This window comes from Mauremys reevesii, linkage group 5, assembly GCF_016161935.1.
Source record: "Mauremys reevesii isolate NIE-2019 linkage group 5, ASM1616193v1, whole genome shotgun sequence".
Taxonomy (NCBI): domain Eukaryota; kingdom Metazoa; phylum Chordata; order Testudines; family Geoemydidae; genus Mauremys; species Mauremys reevesii.
The window spans coordinates 116,370,030-116,388,777 of record NC_052627.1 but is presented as its reverse complement, the minus strand read 5'-3'; the positions used below and the strand labels follow the sequence as shown (position 1 = coordinate 116,388,777).

The window sequence follows — 18,748 nt, the reverse complement described above, 5'->3', positions numbered from 1 at the left end:
ACTTTAAGGTCAGAAGGGACCATTATGATCATCTAGTCCAGGGGTAGGCAACCTATGGCACGGATGTCGAAGGCAGCACGCGAGCTGATTTTCAGCTGCCCTCACACTGCCCAGGTCCTGGCCCACCAGTCCGGGGGGCTCTGCATTTTAATTTAATTTTAAATGAAGCTTCTTAAACATTTTAAAAACCTTATTTACTTTACATACAACAATAGTTTAGTTACATATTTTAGACTTGTAGAAAGAGACCTCCTAAAAACTTTAAAATGTATTACTGGCAGGTGAATCCTTAAATTAGAGTGAATAAATGAAGATTCGGCACACCACTTCTGAAAGGTTGCCGACCGCTGATCTAGTCTGGCCTCCTGCACAACGCAGGCTACAAAATCTCACCCACCCACTCCAGTATCAAACCTGTGTCTGAGCCATTGAAGTCCTCAAATCATGGTTTAAAGACTTGAAGGTGCAGAGAATCTTCCAGCAAGTGACCCGTGCCCCACACTGCAGAGGAAGGCAAAAAAAAACCAGGGCCTCTGCCAATCTGCCCTGGAGGAAAATTCCTTCCCGATCCCAAATATGGCGATCAGTTAAACCCTGAGCACCAGCCAGATACCCAGGAAATAATTCTCTGTAGTAACTTGGATCTCACCCCATCTACATCCCATCACAAGCCATTGGGCATATTTACCGCTAATAGTCAAAGACCAATCTCATTATACCATCCCCTCCATAAGCTTATCAAGCTTAGTCTTGAAGCCAGATGTGTCTTTTGCCCCCACTTCTCCCCTTGGAAGGCTGTTCCAGAACTTCATTCCTCTGATGATTAGAAACCTTTGTCTAATTTCAAGTCTAAACTTCCTGGTGGCCAGTTTATATCCATTTGTTCTTGTGTCCACATTGGTACTGAGCTTAAAGAATTCCTCTCCCGCTCTGGTATTTATTCCTCTGATATATTTGTAGAGAGCAAACATATCTCCCCTCAACCATCTTTTGGTTAGGCTAAACAAACCAAGTTCTTTGAGTCTCCTTTCATAAGACAGGTTTTCCATTCCTCGGATCATTCTAATAGCCCTTCTCTGTACCTGTTCCAGTTTGAATTAATCCTTTTAAAAAACATGGGAGACCAGAACTGCACACAGTATTCCGGATGAGGTCTCACCAGTGCCTTGTATAATGGTACTAACACCTCCTTATCTCTACTGGAAATACCTTGCCTGATGCATTCCAAGACCACATTAGCTTTTCTCACAGCCATATCACATTGGTGGCTCATAGTCATCCTGTGATCAACCAATATTCCGAGGTCCTTCTTTTCCTCTGTTAGTTCCAACTGATGAGTCCCCAGCTTATAACAATAATTCTTGTCAGAGGTTTAGGGACACTCAGAGCATGAGGTTGCATCCCTGACCAACTCGACTAATAGCCATTGATGGCACAGAGTTCCACAGGTTGATTGTGCATTGTATGAAGAAGTACTGTCTTTTTTGTTTGTTTTAACCCTGCTGACTATTAATTTCACTGGGTGACTCCTGGTTCTTGTGTTACATGAAGAGTGATAACATTTCTCTATTCATTTCTTCCATGCTACTCATGATTTTATAGACCTCTATCGCAGGGGTCTCAAACACACGGCCCGCCAAGCTCCCTGCACCCCAGTTACTTCCTGTCACCGCCAAACTCCCCTCACTCCCCCCCCCCCGAGTTATTTTATATGGCAGCTAAGCTTCCCGCGCGCTGCTCCCCAATGTTTGGGAACGGGTCTCTTCCCCCGGCCCCGCCTGCCACCCGCATGCGCCTCCCCCAAGTGTTCCCTGGCTTCATTTGCTGCCCCCTCATCGCCTGGGAGCCTGCAACTCATGCTGACTCTGCTCGGCTGTGCTGGCTTTTGGCATCACCTGCTGCCACAGGGTCCTAGTGCCCCCCTGCACTAGGGCCAGGGCAGGCTGCCTTTCCCCTGCTCTAGTCCTGAGCCTCTCCAATGCCCCGAGCCTTTCCAATGCCCCAAACCCCTCATCCCTAGCCCCACAGCCCTCACCCCCGCACCCCCTCCTATCCCCAAACTCCATCCCAGATTCTGCACCCCAGACCCCCTCCCCCACCCAAACTCACTCCCAGAGCCTCAGGCACATGGGGGGCGGAGTTTGGGGGAGGCCAGATTGTGGGCACCACCAAAATTTCTACAAACCTGCCACCCCTGGAGTGGAGTGGTGGTGCAGCCCAGTTCAGTGGGGGGGCTTTACTGAGTGTATATATTTTATTAAAACCGCTTGGAAATGACTTCATCGAAAAAAGAACACTCATGGAAGAAAAAAGAGTTTCTCAAGACAAATGGGAGAATTTATATTTTTTCACAGAGGTAAAAGATAAAATTCAGTGCCTTATTTGTCAGCAAATGATTGCTGTTCCCAAGGAGTATACCGTGCGTCAGCACTACGACACAATGCACCGTGAAAAATATGATGCATTCACTGGAAAAATCTGAGAGGAAAAAGTTCAGCAATTTAAAGCAGCATTTGCCAAGCAACGAAATTTCTTCTTGGGGATTAACAAGTCTAGCAAAGATTCAGCAAGAGCAAGTTTTGTGATAAGCGAAATGATAGCTAAATCATCACGACCTTTTACAGAAGGCTTATTCGTAAAAGAATGTCTTATGAAGGCCAGCGAAATTTTGTGTCCTGATAGGAAGAAAGTTTTTGAAGGCATAAGCTTGTCTGCCAGTACAGTTGCCAGCAGGATAACTGATTTAGCTGATAATGTGCAAAAACAATTGATTCAAATGGCAAAAGACTTGGAAGCATTTTCAATTGCTCTTGATGAGAGTACAGATGTATCAGATACCGCACAGTGTGCAGTGTTCATTAGAGGTGTGGACTGCAATTTGAATATAACTGAAGAATTGCTAGACTTAATGCCACTGAAGGGTACCACAACGGGACGTGATATATTTCAAGGACTGGAAGAGTGCATTGAAAAAGCTGTGCTGCTATGGAACAAACTCGTATCTTTGGCTACGGATGGTGCACCATCAGTGTGCTCTGAAAACGTTGGTGTGGTTGGATTATTGAAGACCAAACTGAACAGCCTCAATATGCCAGGAATTAGCTTCACCAGTATACATTGTATTTTGCACCAAGAAGCCCTGTGTATTAAAAGTCTACAAATGAAGGAAGTTATGGATGTAGTTTTTAAAACTGTTAATTTTATACGTGCACAAGGGCTGAATCACAGACAGTTCACTTCTTTTCTAGCAAGTATGGACAGCGAATATGGGGAACTTCTGTATCACACTCAAGTTAGATGGCGGAGTCGTGGAAATGTTTTGAAGCGTTTTTTTGCACTTAGGAGATTGATTCCTTCATGAAAATGAAAAACAAGGAGGTTCCACAGCTTTCTGATTCCACTTTTATCTGCAATCTTGCTTTTCTAACAGATGTAACTGATCACCTGAATGCACTGAACTTGAAACTTCAAGGTAGAAAACAGGTGATAACACAGATGTATGACAGTGTTAAGTCATTCAAAGTCAAGCTTACTTTGTGGGGGAAACAGCTGACTACTGGCAATTTGGTTCATTTCTCGATTCTGAATTCCTTAGGAAAAGTTGAACCCAAATCTTTGAAAGAATATGAAGAGATCATTTCTACTTACACAAATAGTTTGATGTGCAGTTTAAAGATTTCAAGGCACTTGAACCACATTTTCAACTTTTTTCCACACCATTTGCTGTTGAAATTGACTATGTTGCAGAGGAAATGCAGATGGAGTTAGTGGAGCTTCAGTGTGACACGATTTTGAAGCAGAAGTATAGAGATGTTGGAATTCCAGAATTCTACAGGTTTCTTTCACAAAAAAAGATTTCCTATGTTATTCTCTGCTTCCGCAAAGATAATAGCAATGTTTGGAAGTACATATTTGTATGAATAGTTTTTCTCTTCCATGAAGATTAACAAATCTATGTTAAGATCAAGGCTCACTGATGAACATTTGAAAGCAACACTGAGATTGGTTTCGTCTCAGGATATCAAACCTAATATTGATGCTCTGGTTGATGCAAAACGCTGCCAGCTAAGTGTCCAAAAATGAAATGACTGTCAAAATTAGCTCTGACTTTTCACATTACAGTTAAAGAAGTTAATAAAAAAGTTAATAAATTGACTTTTAATAGCATACTATATTTTAATACTATACTACTATATTACTCTTTTTTTTTCTGCCTACCTCCAGGTGCTTCCCACTGCCAAACAGCTGTTGGTGGTGCTTAGCACTTTCCAGGAGGGAGGGGGGGAGGAGCGGGGAGCTGTGTGCTCAGGGGAGGAGGTGGAGAAGAGATGGGGCAGGGGCGGGGCCTCATGGAAGTGGCGGAGTGGGGGCGGGGCCAGGGGCGGCGAGGGGGCTGTGTCAGTGATGCGGCCCTCAGGCCAATGCACTAATTCTCATGTGGTCCTCGTGATCATTTGAGTTTGAGACCCCTACTCTATCGTATACCCCTTTGGTCATTTCTTTTCTAAACTGAATAATCATGGTCTTTTTAATATCCCCTCATATGTAAGCTGTTCCATATCCCGAATCATTTTGTTGCTGTTCTCTGTACCTTTTCCAGTTCTAAGATATCTTTTTTTGAGATGAGGTGACCAGAACTGCACATAGTATTCAAGATGTGGATGGACCATGGATTTATATAGTGGAATTATGATAATTTCTCTCTTATTATCTATCACTTTCCTAATGGTTTGTTACATTCTGTTAGCTTTTTTGTGAAGAGGTTAACTGAGCAGATGGGGGACTGTGGGAGGGGGTTGGGGTGCGGGGTACAGGAAGGGTTCAGGGTGTGGGCTCTGGCCCGGCACAACTTACCTGGAGCAGCTCCGGGGTGGCAGCAGTATAAAGCGGGGCTAAGACAGGCTCCCTGCCTGCCCTGGCCCCACACCGCACTGCCCCCAGAAGCAGCTGGCACCATGTCCCTGCGGCTCCTGTGGGAGGGAGGGCAGAGGGCTCCACGCACTGCCCACCTCTGCAGGTATCTACCCTGAAGCTCCCATTGGCCGCAGCTGCCTGTTCCCAGCCAATGGGAGCTGCAGGGGGAGGTGCCTGGAGGTGAGGGCAGTGCACGGAGCTTCTGCCCTCCCCTTCCCCAGGGGCCGCAGGGACGTGGTGCCGGTTGCTTCCAGCAGCGGCGCAGGGCCCGTCGTACCATTGGGGTGGCAATCTACAGTTTGAAAGAAAATAACATAAAAAAATATTTTCTTCAAAAACTTAATATGACATCTGAAGGTGTAATCACTGAATAAGCTGCAGTGCTGTCTAGAGTTAGCATTATCCATAATTACCTTTTTTTTTCCCCAACAGGCCGGAGAAAAACATTATCACCCAGCTTGTGCACGATGTGTCAGATGCAATCAGATGTTTGCAGAAGGAGAAGAAATGTATCTACAAAGTAAACAAACAAAAGTTATTATTAGTATTGATCCTTAATGTATTTATTAAAACAATACCTACATTTATAAGACAGCTGCCTCTAGCATAAGCATCTGGGCACAGCCTCTCTTTCTTGGCAACACAGAAAGAGAAACTAAATGGGCAGAGGGAACTAGCAAGTTGACGTACTAACCTAAGATTAATGGTTTTCACCCAGCTCTGTTCTATAACCTGCAAGTATCAGTACACTTAAATAATTCTGTGTGTTCATTCTTTAAACAGAGAAAATTAGACACTACCTACATAAGATTTGCTGTTACGTTATTTAAAATCTCAAACGCCACTATTCTATTGTCACATTGATTTAGAGCAAATTATAGTAGTTCACTGAGTGCCAATGTGATCCATAGCTTTACTCACTACAGAAGCCAGGGAATGTTGTGATTCCTTGGTTAATGGCAAGCCAGTTTGCTCAGCAGTAGGAGGAATCTGTGAAATCCAATAACAAATCAATGCTAAAACCAGTCTTGGAGATGATCCCAAGCCACAAATTTTGAATTTAGATTTCAAACACTCAGAAGTTCAGTTGTGTCTGGATTCAAGGGTTCAGTTTCATCCATTATAAAGATATTACAAGATGGATGTTTGCTAATTTTTGTTCTGAGTTCTGATTCAAACACTCCCAAAATTCAGAGTTTTGCTTTTGGACCGATCTTATTTTCTGCAGTTACTGATATATTCAGTATAGTTATTTGTACACTGCTTACCTCTAAATTCTGAACATACTGATGTTATGTTTGACTTTTCAGATTTTTCTTTGTTTTTGACTCTTAAGTTTTTGTGCTAATTTTCTCTTTCTCTCTCCCTTTCTCTTTGTTGCATATACGTTTATCTTATTTAAATTGTAATTTTCACCTCCATAGATACCCAGCCCTCCCTCTGAAAACGCCCTTCATGAAACAGCACTGAACAGTTTTACCAGCTCCATTTCATTAACCTGGAATACCACAAAAATACATTCTCAACAATATTTCAATGATCTTCATGCCTAGAAACTCTGTGAAAGTCACATTATTGTAACAGCATTGCTGCCTGTTAGTATTTGGAACATAAATATAAATCAACCCTGATATCTTGTTCCCAAATTATTAATTTAGTGTAGCCCAATTCAGGTGAAATATTCCAGACTAAATATGGTGCATAGGGACACAAGATTGTCCTGTCTTGGAAACATCATTGACTTGGACTCTGCACATTTTTTTATACAATTATTGTGCTATTGTTTATAAAACAGAGGATTCTTCATAAGTAACACAACAGCACTTCGTATTATCCTTATTTGAGATACTGAATTTGGCCTGTAGTCTATTTCCTTAAGGAAGCTCACTCATACTGACATTTAATTGAAACGTTTGCACCCTTTTGATGATGTATAGGTGATTTGTTGTTTTTGTATATATCAAGCAAATTGCTCTGGTTCAAATGGTCCATTCTCCTGTTCTCTGCAGACGAAGCTTTTCCATTTTTCTTTTTGATAATGTTATATGTTATATTGCTAGTTTAGTTATTGCTCAGAGAAAAGCGCACACACTTATTTAGCTAAAAGAAAAAGACCATAACAGTCTAGCATCTTGTGTTAACTTCATGGACATTGTTTTTAAATTTAAATTCTCAAGGTAGAACTATGCTCTTCTTTGAAGTTTGATTGCTAATGTGTTCCAAAGTAAGACTACTTTGTGTTGTTTTTTTTCTAATGTTTACTGTACCATAGCCCTCTGGTTTTAATGTATTATATTTCTAGGCTTGCTTCATTCTATGTTTGTTTCTTGTTCTCTTTGCCTTATACCTGTGATACTCAAACTGCGGCTTGCGAGCCGCAAGTGGCTGTTTAATGTGTCTCCTGCAGCTCTTTGCAACACATGATATTAAAACACTGTGTGATTTAATTAATTAATTTAAAACCTATAACCCAAACCACATTTCAAAACCCCTTTCTGTAAACCACCCTTCCATTAACTAGGAGACAATGCAGGCAGAAGCCCAGCAGCAGAGTGGGGGCTATCCAGTTTATTGCGCTGAGTGTTGCATGTATGATTACCTGCCCTGTGGGCGGGTGGCGTATGTGTGCAGTCGGTGCAAGGAGCTCCTGGCCCTCAGAGACCATGTACGGACTTTGGAGGCCAGGGTGGCGGAACTGGAGGAGCTGAGACAGAGAGGTATGTTGATGAGGCTTTCCGGGACACTGTAGAATTGTCCCACCTCTGCCCAGGCAGCCCCTGTGCTGTTGAGGAGGAAGAAAGGCCCAGGGAAGCAGAGCAGTCAATGGGAGCAGAGGGAAACCTTCCCATAGTTGGGACCCTCCTTCCAGATGGTGCTGGGGTTGCCTCTCGCACTGAGGTTACCTCTCCGGGGGAGGGAACTCCAGTTTCTAGGAAAAGACAGGTGTTAGTAATGGGAGATTCGATTATTAGGAACATAGTTGGGTTTGTGATGACCGGGAGAACCGTATGGTGACTTGCCTGCCTGGTGCGAAGGTTGCGGATCTCTCGAGGCATCTAGACAGACTTATGTGTAGTGCTGGGGAGGAGCCGGTGGTCGTGGTACATGTAGGTACCAATGACATAGGGAAGGGTAGGAGAGATGTCCTGGAAGCCAAATTTAGGCTGCTAGGGAAGAGACTGAAATCCAGGACCTCTATGGTGGCATTCTCAGAAATGCTCCCAGTTCCACGCGCAGGGCCAGGTAGGCAGGCAGAGCTTCAGAGTCTCAACACGTGGATGAGATGATGGTGTAGAGAGGAGGGGTTCGCGTTCATTAGGAACTGGGGAAACTTCTGGGATGTGGGGAGCCTATACAGGAGAGATGGGCTCCACCTAAACCAAAGTGGAACCAGACTGCTGGCACTAAACATTGAAAAGGTTGTAGAGCAGTTTTTAAACTAGGAGATGGGGGAAAGCCGACTGCTGCAGAGGAGCGTGTGGATCGGACACAGACTTCTCTTAGGGGAGAGTCTGATGATAGAGAATCTCCAGGTTATAGTCAGGAGCAGAGGACTGGAGAGTATAATGTAAGGGCTGGGTCAGATGATAAACAGTCACATAAAAAAGAATCTGGCACATCAGAAAAGGGCAGACAAATAAACAGGGGCAGGTTTTTAAAGTGCTTGTACACAAATGCTAGAAGTCTAAATAATAAGATGGGTGAACTAGAGTGCCTTGTGATAAAGGAGGATATTGATATAATAGGCATCACAGAAACCTGGTGGAATGAGAGCAATCAATGGGACACAATCATTCCGGGGTACAAAATATATCAGAAGGACAGAACAGGTCGTGCGGGGGGAGGAGTGGCACTATATGTGAAAGAAAATGTGGATTCAAATGAAGTAAAAATCTTAAGCGAATCCACATGTTCCATAGAATCTCTATGGATAGAAATTCCATGCTCTAATAAAAATGTAACATTAGGGATCTATTATCGACCACCTGACCAGGACAGTAATAGTGATGATGAAATGCTAAGGGAAATTAGAGAGGCTATCAAAATTAAGAACCCAATAATAGTGGGGGATTTCAATTATCCCCATATTGACTGGGAACATTTCACTTCAGGACGAAATGCAGAGATAAAATTTCTCGATACTTTAAATGACTGCTTCATGGAGCAGCTGGTACGGGAACCCACAAGGGGAGAGGCAACTCTAGATTTAATCCTGAGTGGAGCGCAGGAGTTGGTCCAAGAGGTAACTATAGCAGGACCTCTTGGAAATAGTGACCATAATACAATAGCATTCAACATCCCTGTGGTGGGAAGAACACCTCAACAGCCCAACACTGTGGCATTTAATTTCAAAAGGGGGAACTATACAAAAATGAGGGGGTTAGTTAGACAAAAGTTAAAAGGTACAGTGACTAAAGTGAAATCCCTGCAAGTTGCGTGGGCCCTTTTTAAAGACACCATAATAGAGGCCCAACTTCAATGTATACCCCAAATTAAGAAACACAGTAAAAGAACTAAAAAAGAGCCACCGTGGTTTAACAACCATGTAAAAGAAGCAGTGAGAGATAAAAAGACTTCCTTTAAAAAGTGGAAGTCAAATCCTAGTGAGGCAAATAGAAAGGAGCACAAACACTGCCAACTTAAGTGCAAGAGTGTAATAAGAAAAGCCAAAGAGGAGTTTGAAGAACGGCTAGCCAAAAACTCCAAAGGTAATAACAAAATGTTTTTTAAGTACATCAGAAGCAGGAAGCCTGCTAAACAACCAGTGGGGCCCCTTGACGATCAAAATACAAAAGGAGCGCTTAAAGACGATAAAGTCATTTGCGGAGAAACTAAATGGATTCTTTGCTTCAGTCTTCACGGCTGAGGATGTTAGGGAGATTCCCAAACCTGAGCTGGCTTTTGTAGGTGACAAATCTGAGGAACTGTCACAGATTGAAGTGTCACTAGAGGAGGTTTTGGAATTAATTGATAAACTCAACATTAACAAGTCACTGGGACCAGATGGCATTCACCCAAGAGTTCTGAAAGAACTCAAATGTGAAGTTGCAGAACTATTAACTAAGGTTTGTAACCTGTCCTTTAAATCGGCTTCGGTACCCAATGATTGGAAGTTAGCTAATGTAACGCCAATATTTAAAAAGGGATCTAGAGGTGATCCCGGTAATTACAGACCGGTAAGTCTAACATCGGTACCGGGCAAATTAGTTGAAACAATAGTTAAAAATAAAATTGTCAGACACATAGAAAAACATAAATTATTGAGCAGTAGTCAACATGGTTTCTGTAAAGGGAAATCGTGTCTTACTAATCTATTAGAGTTCTTTGAAGGGGTCAACAAACATGCGGACAAGGGGATCCGTGGACATAGTGTACTTGATTTCCAGAAAGCCTTTGACAAGGTCCCTCACCAAAGGCTCTTACGTAAATTAAGTTGTCATGGGATAAAGGGGAAGGTCCTTTCATGGATTGAGAACTGGTTAAAAGACAGGGAACAAAGGGTAGGAATTAATGGTGAATTCTCAGAATGGAGAGGGGTAACTAGTGGTGTTCCCCAAGGGGTCAGTCCTAGGACCAATCCTATTCAATTTATTCATAAATGATCTGGAGAAAGGGGTAAACAGTGAGGTGGCAAAGTTTGCAGATGATACTAAACTGCTCAAGATAGTTAAGACCAAAGCAGATTGTGAAGAACTTCAAAAAGATCTCACAAAACTAAGTGATTGGGCAACAAAATGGCAAATGAAATTTAATGTGGATAAATGTAAAGTAATGCACATTGGAAAAAATAACCCCAACTATACATACAATATGATGGGGGCTAATTTAGCTACAACGAGTCAGGAAAAAGATCTTGGAGTCATTGTGGATAGTTCTCTGAAGATGTCCACGGAGTGTGCAGAGGCGGTCAAAAAAGCAAACAGGATGTTAGGAATAATTAAAAAGGGGATAGAGAACAAGATGGAGAATATAGTATTGCCCTTATATAAATCCATGGTACGCCCACATCTCGAATACTGTGTACAGACGTGGTCTCCTCACCTCAAAAAAGATATTCTAGCACTAGAAAAGGTTCAGAAAAGGGCAACTAAAATTATTAGGGGTTTGGAGAGGGTCCCATACGAGGAAAGATTAAAGAGGCTAGGACTTTTCAGCTTGGAAAAGAGGAGACTAAGGGGGGATATGATAGAGGTATATAAAATCATGAGTGATGTTGAGAAAGTGGATAAGGAGAAGTTATTTACTTATTCCCATAATACGAGAACTAGGGGTCACCAAATGAAATTAATAGGCAGCAGGTTTAAAACAAATAAAAGGAAGTTCTTCTTCACGCAGCGCACAGTCAACTTGTGGAACTCCTTACCTGAGGAGGTTGTGAAGGCTAGGACTATAACAATGTTTAAAAGGGAACTGGATAAATTCATGGTGGCTAAGTCCATAAATGGCTATTAGCCAGGATGGGTAAGAATGGTGTCCCTAGCCTCTGTTTGTCAGAGGATGGAGATGGATGGCAGGAGGAAGATCACTTGATCATTGCCTGTTAGGTTCACTCCCTCTGGGGCACCTGGCATTGGCCACTGTCGGTAGACAGATACTGGGCTAGATGGACCTTTGGTCTGACCCGGTACAGCCGTTCTTATGTTCGTATGTTCTTATAAACAATCAAGATGTTTTATTATTTTATTAATCAATCCACGTTATCAGCTTGCACAAAATTAACTTGTTTGCTGTGAGAATATGTGTGTATATATATGTGTGTGTATATATATATACAAACTAAATATGTCCCGTCATACTGTTTAAATATTAATAGTACTATAGTAAATGAAATAATGAATTCACACTAGTGTGGCACTTTTGGGTAATGTTGATTGATAAGTTGGCCTCTGAACCACTGAGGTCTGAGTATCACTGCCTTATGCAATCTCCCTGAATTAATTTAATGTGGTAGTATTTAACTTATGTCCCACTTATAAGTAGGGAATGCAAGATGAATGTTAATTTAATGAGCAATTAAGATAGCAGGCCGGATTATCAGATAATGTAAATCAGCATAAATCTATAGAACCTTGGCATTTTACACCAGCTAAGAATCTAGACCAAAGTATGTACATGATTCCAAAGATAATGAGGGACATAGAGTTTTTTGTTTGTTTTGATGGGTTGGGGGTTGTTATAGCTTAACGAGTTTTCAAAGAATTAAAAAAACAGCTAAGTCTATTTAAAGATTTCTGAGTATCCCAAAGTTGTCATATTTTGACTTAGAAACCATGGGTGAAATCCTAGCCCTGTTGAAGTTAATGGCAAAACTCTCACTGACTTCAGTGAGGCCAGGATTTTACCCCGGTTTCTATGATTACTGGAGATCAGTGTTCTGCCCTTCACGCTGAAAGCTGCATTTTACAGGACAGAATTCACCAGAGTGCTGGCTTTTATTTTCAGGTACTTCCATTTGGCATCCAGCCTGTAGACAGGCAGCCAAGACTGAAGAAAAAAGCAAGGTAAATGAAGCATCTTTTAATCCTGCTTTAATTTATTACGTTGTCTTACTATTCTACTGGCCACTGAGATAGTTAACCACAGTAACTTTAACTGACAATACAGTTGGGGCAGTAGTAATTTGGAGTCTGTATTTTAGCTAGTCAGTGATTAAACCTATCCTTTAAGGAAATTCTTGGCCTGAAGTATATGAATAAACTCTCTGTCATTAGATTAGGATGTAATGAAAGATTAGTGCATCGGCTAGACGGTATATATAAAACATCACTGGAATCCGCTATATTTTCCTTTCCTAAAAATCTCTTTGTAGCACCATTTTTTTTTTGCTGTTTTTAGAGCTGCCATACTTACTCAACCTAATTTAACCTCCGATATTAAATAAATACTAACTAAGATGATTTGTGTGGTAGAAAGGGGATGATTTCTCTGTGTGTGTGTGTGTGTGTGTGTGTGTAGTGGAAAGAAGGAGGAGTTCTGGGAATCTTAATAATTACAAGGACGGTTGATGGATGAGCTGACTCTGGAAAATGAAAAATTAATCAATAATTAGGGGTATGGTCTGTCTCAACTAGTGGGACTGAGACACTACCGTCTTGCTTAATGGAGTGAGGCCAAATGTGGGGTCTTTTGGATTGTTTTCTCTAGATGCATCAAGTGGTGGTCTTGTTTGAAAGAACTTTGATTTGGCATGAGAAAAGTTATACGCCAAATGCATGGGACAGGACAGGACAGAATTCAGGGCAGCAACTATAAAAGGAGATGCTTACATGTCTGGTGTGTTAGCAATTACATCTCTGATTGAAGTACAGCTTTGAAAAACATTATTTTCGGCTTCATCCTAAAAGGTCACGGTCCCATGTATTTAGGAGGGATAAATGATTGCTCTGATCCATCATTTTTGGAGAGCTCTGAACTCAAATGAGTGTTTAAAATGTAAAGTAGCCAATTAACCTTTTGCCTCATAAATTTCAGTCAATAGCAAGTGGTATTTCAGGATAGAAAACAAAAGAAAAAATATTTCCAAATGACCTTTTTTGACAACCGAGTATTTTAGTTGGTATAAGTGCTATTGATTCAGCATAACAGTATAGCCTACATTTTCAGACTTGCACAGCATTTTACTCTCGATTAATTAATAGAAGTTGCTGGGCTAAAACTCCATGCAACATTTTGAAAATGTAGAGATGGATAAATTTAGGAACAGGATTATATGATGGGGGCACCTGTGATAGCAGGGAACTGGACTCGCTTACACAGGATGTCATTCCAGTCACATGTTCCTATGTAGTTAACTATTTTTTCCTCTTTAAAAGAAGGACAGTAGACATTGTTGTGCTGGCCTGGTGCTAGCTGGGCTTCCCCCTAAGGCACAGAAAACACCCTCTTGGGACATTGTTTAAAGACTGACACATTAGCCAGACATCTCTCAAGTGCTATGCAAGTGCCCCTAATCTTGAGCAGAGTGAAAGAGGCTTTCTATGCGTAAACCTTATAAAAGTCAGGGGGAGTTTTGCTTCAGTAAGAAATACAGAACCTGACCAAAAAGCTGTTCAGCACTAATTATCTCTCATTTACTTTTTATTTTAATTTACCAGCGCCTTTTTATGTAAGAGAAACAAAAGAGAAGGATGGAATTTTATAAAGGGTAGTGGTGGATCGTTAGCACAGCTTGTGAAGGTGACTGTGTGGAATGTGGCAATTGATTGACATTCTGGTAAATGAAGGAGAGCATCAGGGTGATAGTTTTAAAAGAATGGTTATTTTCTATGTACTGAGCATGACAAATGTATGCAAAGAAGGCAGAAGAGTAGTATCAGAGCAGTAGCCGTGTTAGTCTGTATCCATAAAAACAATGAGGAGTCTGGTGGCACCTTAAAGACTGACAGATTTATTTGGGCATAAGCTTTCATGGGTAAAAAAACACTTCTTCAGATGCATCTGAAGAAAGAGTGGGTGGACGCATGCTTCAGGGCTTTAGAGATGAAGGAGTGGAAGGGAAAAGGTTGGAGAGAAACAGGTGGAGCTGAGGGATACTTTTGTCATCTAAGAGATATAAGAACAAGCTTTCAACCAGACGGGAAGGAGCCAGAAGAAAAAGAAAAATTGCAAATAAGGAAGAGGAAGGATAAGAGTCATCACTGGAGGGGCAGGGTTGAAGGCTGGTGGGTAGGCGAGTGGGCAGAATGCTGGAAGAAGGGACCAAAAAAGTCAAGCGTAGAGAGGAGCGGAAAGTAAAAGGTTATAATAGCATCGACTGAGAGGAGTGAGTTTTGGGGGAGAGAAGTGGAGGCTAAAAGTGACAAATCAGAGCTTGATAGAGAAGAGGTTGCAAGAGAAGTAATGGACAATGCAGAGAGCAAGGGGAGCCGGTGTGAGCAGATATTGATCAGAGAGAGGGAAAATGGAGATGGGAGAGCACAGTATCAGATAAAGAGCAGGTGACAGGAGTGACTGAAGCAGCAAGTAGAATTAACAGCACTGGAAGGAAATCTACCGGGATCGTTCCTCAAAATGAGGAGCCAGAGGTTGCCTGCAAAAGAAGGTGCCTAGATGAGTTTTATTACATATATTCAGCCTAATTTGTTGTGCTCTTAATTTAGTCACTAAAACAAGCAGATTTGCCTATGTACACACAGACTGGGGCTTCATTCAAAGCTCACTGAAGTCAATCAGAGTCTGTCCAGTTGACCTCAGAGGAATTTGGATCAGGCACCTGTTGCATGCTTAACTGAACTTTAAACTCTGCAGTACTGGAGCTTAAGCAAAAACCTAAGGGCAGTTGTGGTAAGAGGAGGCCGTTGAGAAACGTTCAAATACAGAACTGTACTGCCACTATTATAGGGTTGTCAAGGTTCCTTCCCCACTCTGAACTCTAGGGCACAGATGTGGGGACCTGCATGAGAACCTCTAAGCTTAACTACCAGCTTAGATCTGGTTTTGCTGCCACCACCCAAATTATTTATGAGTCATTTGGGAAATTCTGTCTACCTCCCCCCAAGAATATTTCCCTCCCAAGTACTATAACCCTTCGCTGGGTAGCCTTGAGAGACTTCTCCACCAAGTTCCTGGTGAACACCGATCAAAACCCTTGGATCTTAAAACAAGGAGAAATTAACCATTCCCCCTCCTTTCTCCCCACCAATTCCTGGTGAGTCCAGATCCAACCCCCCTTGGATCTTAAAACATGGAAAAATCAATCAGGTTCTTAAAAAGAAGGCTTTTAATTAAAGAAAGAAAGGTAAAAATCATATCTGTAAAATCAGGATGGAAAATAACTTTACAGGGTAATCAGATTCAAAGAGCCCAGAGGAACCCCCTCTAGCCTTAGGTTCAAAGTTACAGCAAACAGAGGTAAACACTTTAGCAAAAGGAACATTTACAAGTTGAGGAAACAAAGATAAAACTAACACACCTTGCCTAGCTGTTACTTGCAAGTTTGACATATGAGAGACTTGTTCAGAAAGATTTGGAGAGCATGGATTGATGTCTGGTCCCTCTGAGTCCCAAGAGCGAACAACCCCAAAACAAAGAGCACAAACAAAAGCCTTCCCCCCACCAAGATTTGAAAGTATCTTGTCCCCTTTTGGGTCCTTTGGGTCAGGTGTCAGCCAGGTTACCTGAGCTTCTTAACCCTTTACAGGTAAAAGGATTTTGGTGTCTCTGGCCATGAGGGATTTTATAGTATTGTACACAGGAGTGCTGTTACCCTTCCCTTTATAGTTATGACAAGGGTCTTCTGTGTCTCCAAACATCATCTAATAATACTCTGCTTACATACCTGATTTTAGAGTCTTTTTAGCCATGCAATGGAAATGCCCAGTGACGCACACCCTTGTGCTGATGTCCTGGTGAGACAGGGTTTTCAATGTAAATTTAAAAAATAAACAGGGGAATGAAACTTCTCTAAAGCATCTCAATGATCAGCCAGATATTCCAAAATAGATCAAGTATTTCTTTTTTATATAATGGTTTGTTTAGTGACCCATTGCTTAGACTGAATAGTGCCTCACTCGACAAGTTGTCCCAAAGTAATGGGACTACTTGTGGAATGAGGCACTACTTAGTGTGAGGAAGGATCTCACAATCTGGCTCTTAAGATGTATAAACAAACCATAGAAGCAGCAAAAATGCATTAACAATGACAATAGGAATGTATCACTGTTTTTGTAGAGACACATTATATAGAGCCATCAAGTTTTTTCTGTTTGGTAAGGTAGTGTCATGTTAGAGGTCAAAGATTTATTGTAAAATTCTTAATCAAATTCTAAATTATTTAGTCACGGCCTTTTTTAAGACAACTATACTGGGTGTCTCCTACAGACAACTGTGAAATTAGACCCATTCTGTGGTTGTACCTAGAAGGTAGAAGCTACTGTCAGTAATGAACGGGATAGCGAGGACAATAACTAGATCTGACAGCTTAACACTACTAATAATCCACTTGCAATCAAGCACATGTTTCTCCATACAAGCAGAAAATATTTTATGAGGAGCTAATGTACATGCCTGAAGGATAATGTAGGGAATAATTGTTGTTTTCATTATTTCATCATTTAAACATGTGGATCTCACAAGTTGGTTTCGATTTGAATAACAACTGTCAAGAACATTCATTTCTTGTTGTTCTTGTGTCTCACGGCCCTTTTTTTGTTTATAATTGATGTTACTTTTCATAATAAAGGAAACTACCAAAAACATTGCAGTGAAGTTCTGTCATGACTTAGATGACATTCTAAATGCAATAACTAGTTTAAAAAAAAAACAGGTAATACACGCCATACTAAGATTGACATGAATATTAATCTGTTGTACTCAAAATAAGAGAGCAAAAGAAACAGGGGCCCAGATCCTTGAAGGTGGTTAGGCACTCAACCCCCATTAATTTCAACAGAAGTTAGAAATCTAAATATTCTAGAGCATCTGGGCCAGAGTCTTTTTTGCAATCTGTCTGCTTTATTTGCAGTGCTCTAGGTGCTGTTTGCTGGCTGCCGATTAATTACCCAGCACCATGAGACATTGTAAAAAACAAATATAAAAATTTGACAACATACACATGGGGACTCAAATTCTGCCCTCATACACCCACGTGATCCCAGCCTCAAAGCTGCTGTATCTGCACCAGCATTAGCAGCCCTCCAGGACCATTCTGGTAGCCCAGGATCACACCACTGGAGTTCATTCTGGTGGGGGGAAGGTAAATGGTATAATGCGATAACTTACTGACCAGCACAAAAATTAATTATTTGGATGATTGACTAGTCCTCTTTGATGTATATGTTAGTTTTAGCTAGAGTAGAACATAGCATTCTCTTTTTAAGTGGCAAAACTGTGCTTAAATGAAAGACTGTTTACACTCTTTCTTTCTTAGGAAACCACAGATAGATTTCCTTTTGCTTTTTGTTTTCTGTCTTAGGAAACTAGAACTTCCTCCGAGAGTGTTATTTCCATTCCTGCTTCAAGTACATCAGGTTCCCCAAGCCGTGTGATCTATGTAAGTATCCCCTTCTACATGCTACGAGGCAGAAAGAAAGGTGTACCACTTTTTACTGTTAACTGTTGTTTAACATATTCTGTTATTGCACAGAAAGTTGAAATAATCAAAACCTCTTTATTTGTTGATTCTTGTAAATAGAATTGACATTCTCCCATTAAATTGTTTGAAGACCATAGTTAAAAATAACAGGATATTGGCAGTTTTATTCTTTTCCTTTGCTGTATATTTTTAGGTCTTAGATTACCACTTAGATTTAGATTGTTCCAAACATGCAAAGTATCTACAAAGGAAAGAAAAGTTCAAGTAAATTGCAGTCTCAAAGCAGATTACAAATTTAGAGTTTAATATTACTGATTTAGCAATCTAATTTTGACATGGTGAGGTTTTTACAAATGTAGATCCTGATTCTGCAATTAATTGCAAGCAAGCGCACCTCTGCCATGCACATGTTGCATTTGCAGGATCACACTCTCTCTATCCTGAAAGAAATTAGGAGCCACTTCTGCTGTCAGTGAAGTCAGTGAGAGATTTGCCTCTGAGTTCAATGGGAACAGATTTGGGACCCCATACTAATAATGCAGTTGGAAGGGTCTCAGGTGTGAACATGTCATCCTAAAGATATAAAGAACCAGAGGTTTGAACTGAGAGAGTAGCCATAATGAGTATATAAAATTATTTAAATTAATTATTAAGTATACTTCATGGGCTGCTAATAGTCAAGGACAAACCTCCATTTTCATTCTCTGTCTAAACTATGTTTTTCAGTGTCTCATTAAGTCAGTATCTGTGACATACCTACTTAGGGGGAGCTGGTACTTCAAAAGAAGTAAGCTTGCTATG

At 41.2% G+C, this 18,748-nt stretch overlaps 1 protein-coding gene across 11 annotated transcripts in view; it reads left to right on the top strand.

Moving 5' to 3' along the window:
- Positions 1 to 18,748, top strand: part of ABLIM2 (actin binding LIM protein family member 2) — a 211,972-nt gene that overhangs the window by 128,940 nt on the left and 64,284 nt on the right. For all 11 annotated transcript variants that reach the window (XM_039540941.1, XM_039540943.1, XM_039540944.1 and 8 more), the window contains exons 7-9: positions 5,347 to 5,434; positions 12,358 to 12,416; positions 17,828 to 17,905. In XM_039540941.1, coding sequence (XP_039396875.1) covers positions 5,347 to 5,434; positions 12,358 to 12,416; positions 17,828 to 17,905 — 225 coding nt within the window. The remainder of the gene's footprint in view (positions 1 to 5,346; positions 5,435 to 12,357; positions 12,417 to 17,827; positions 17,906 to 18,748) is intronic.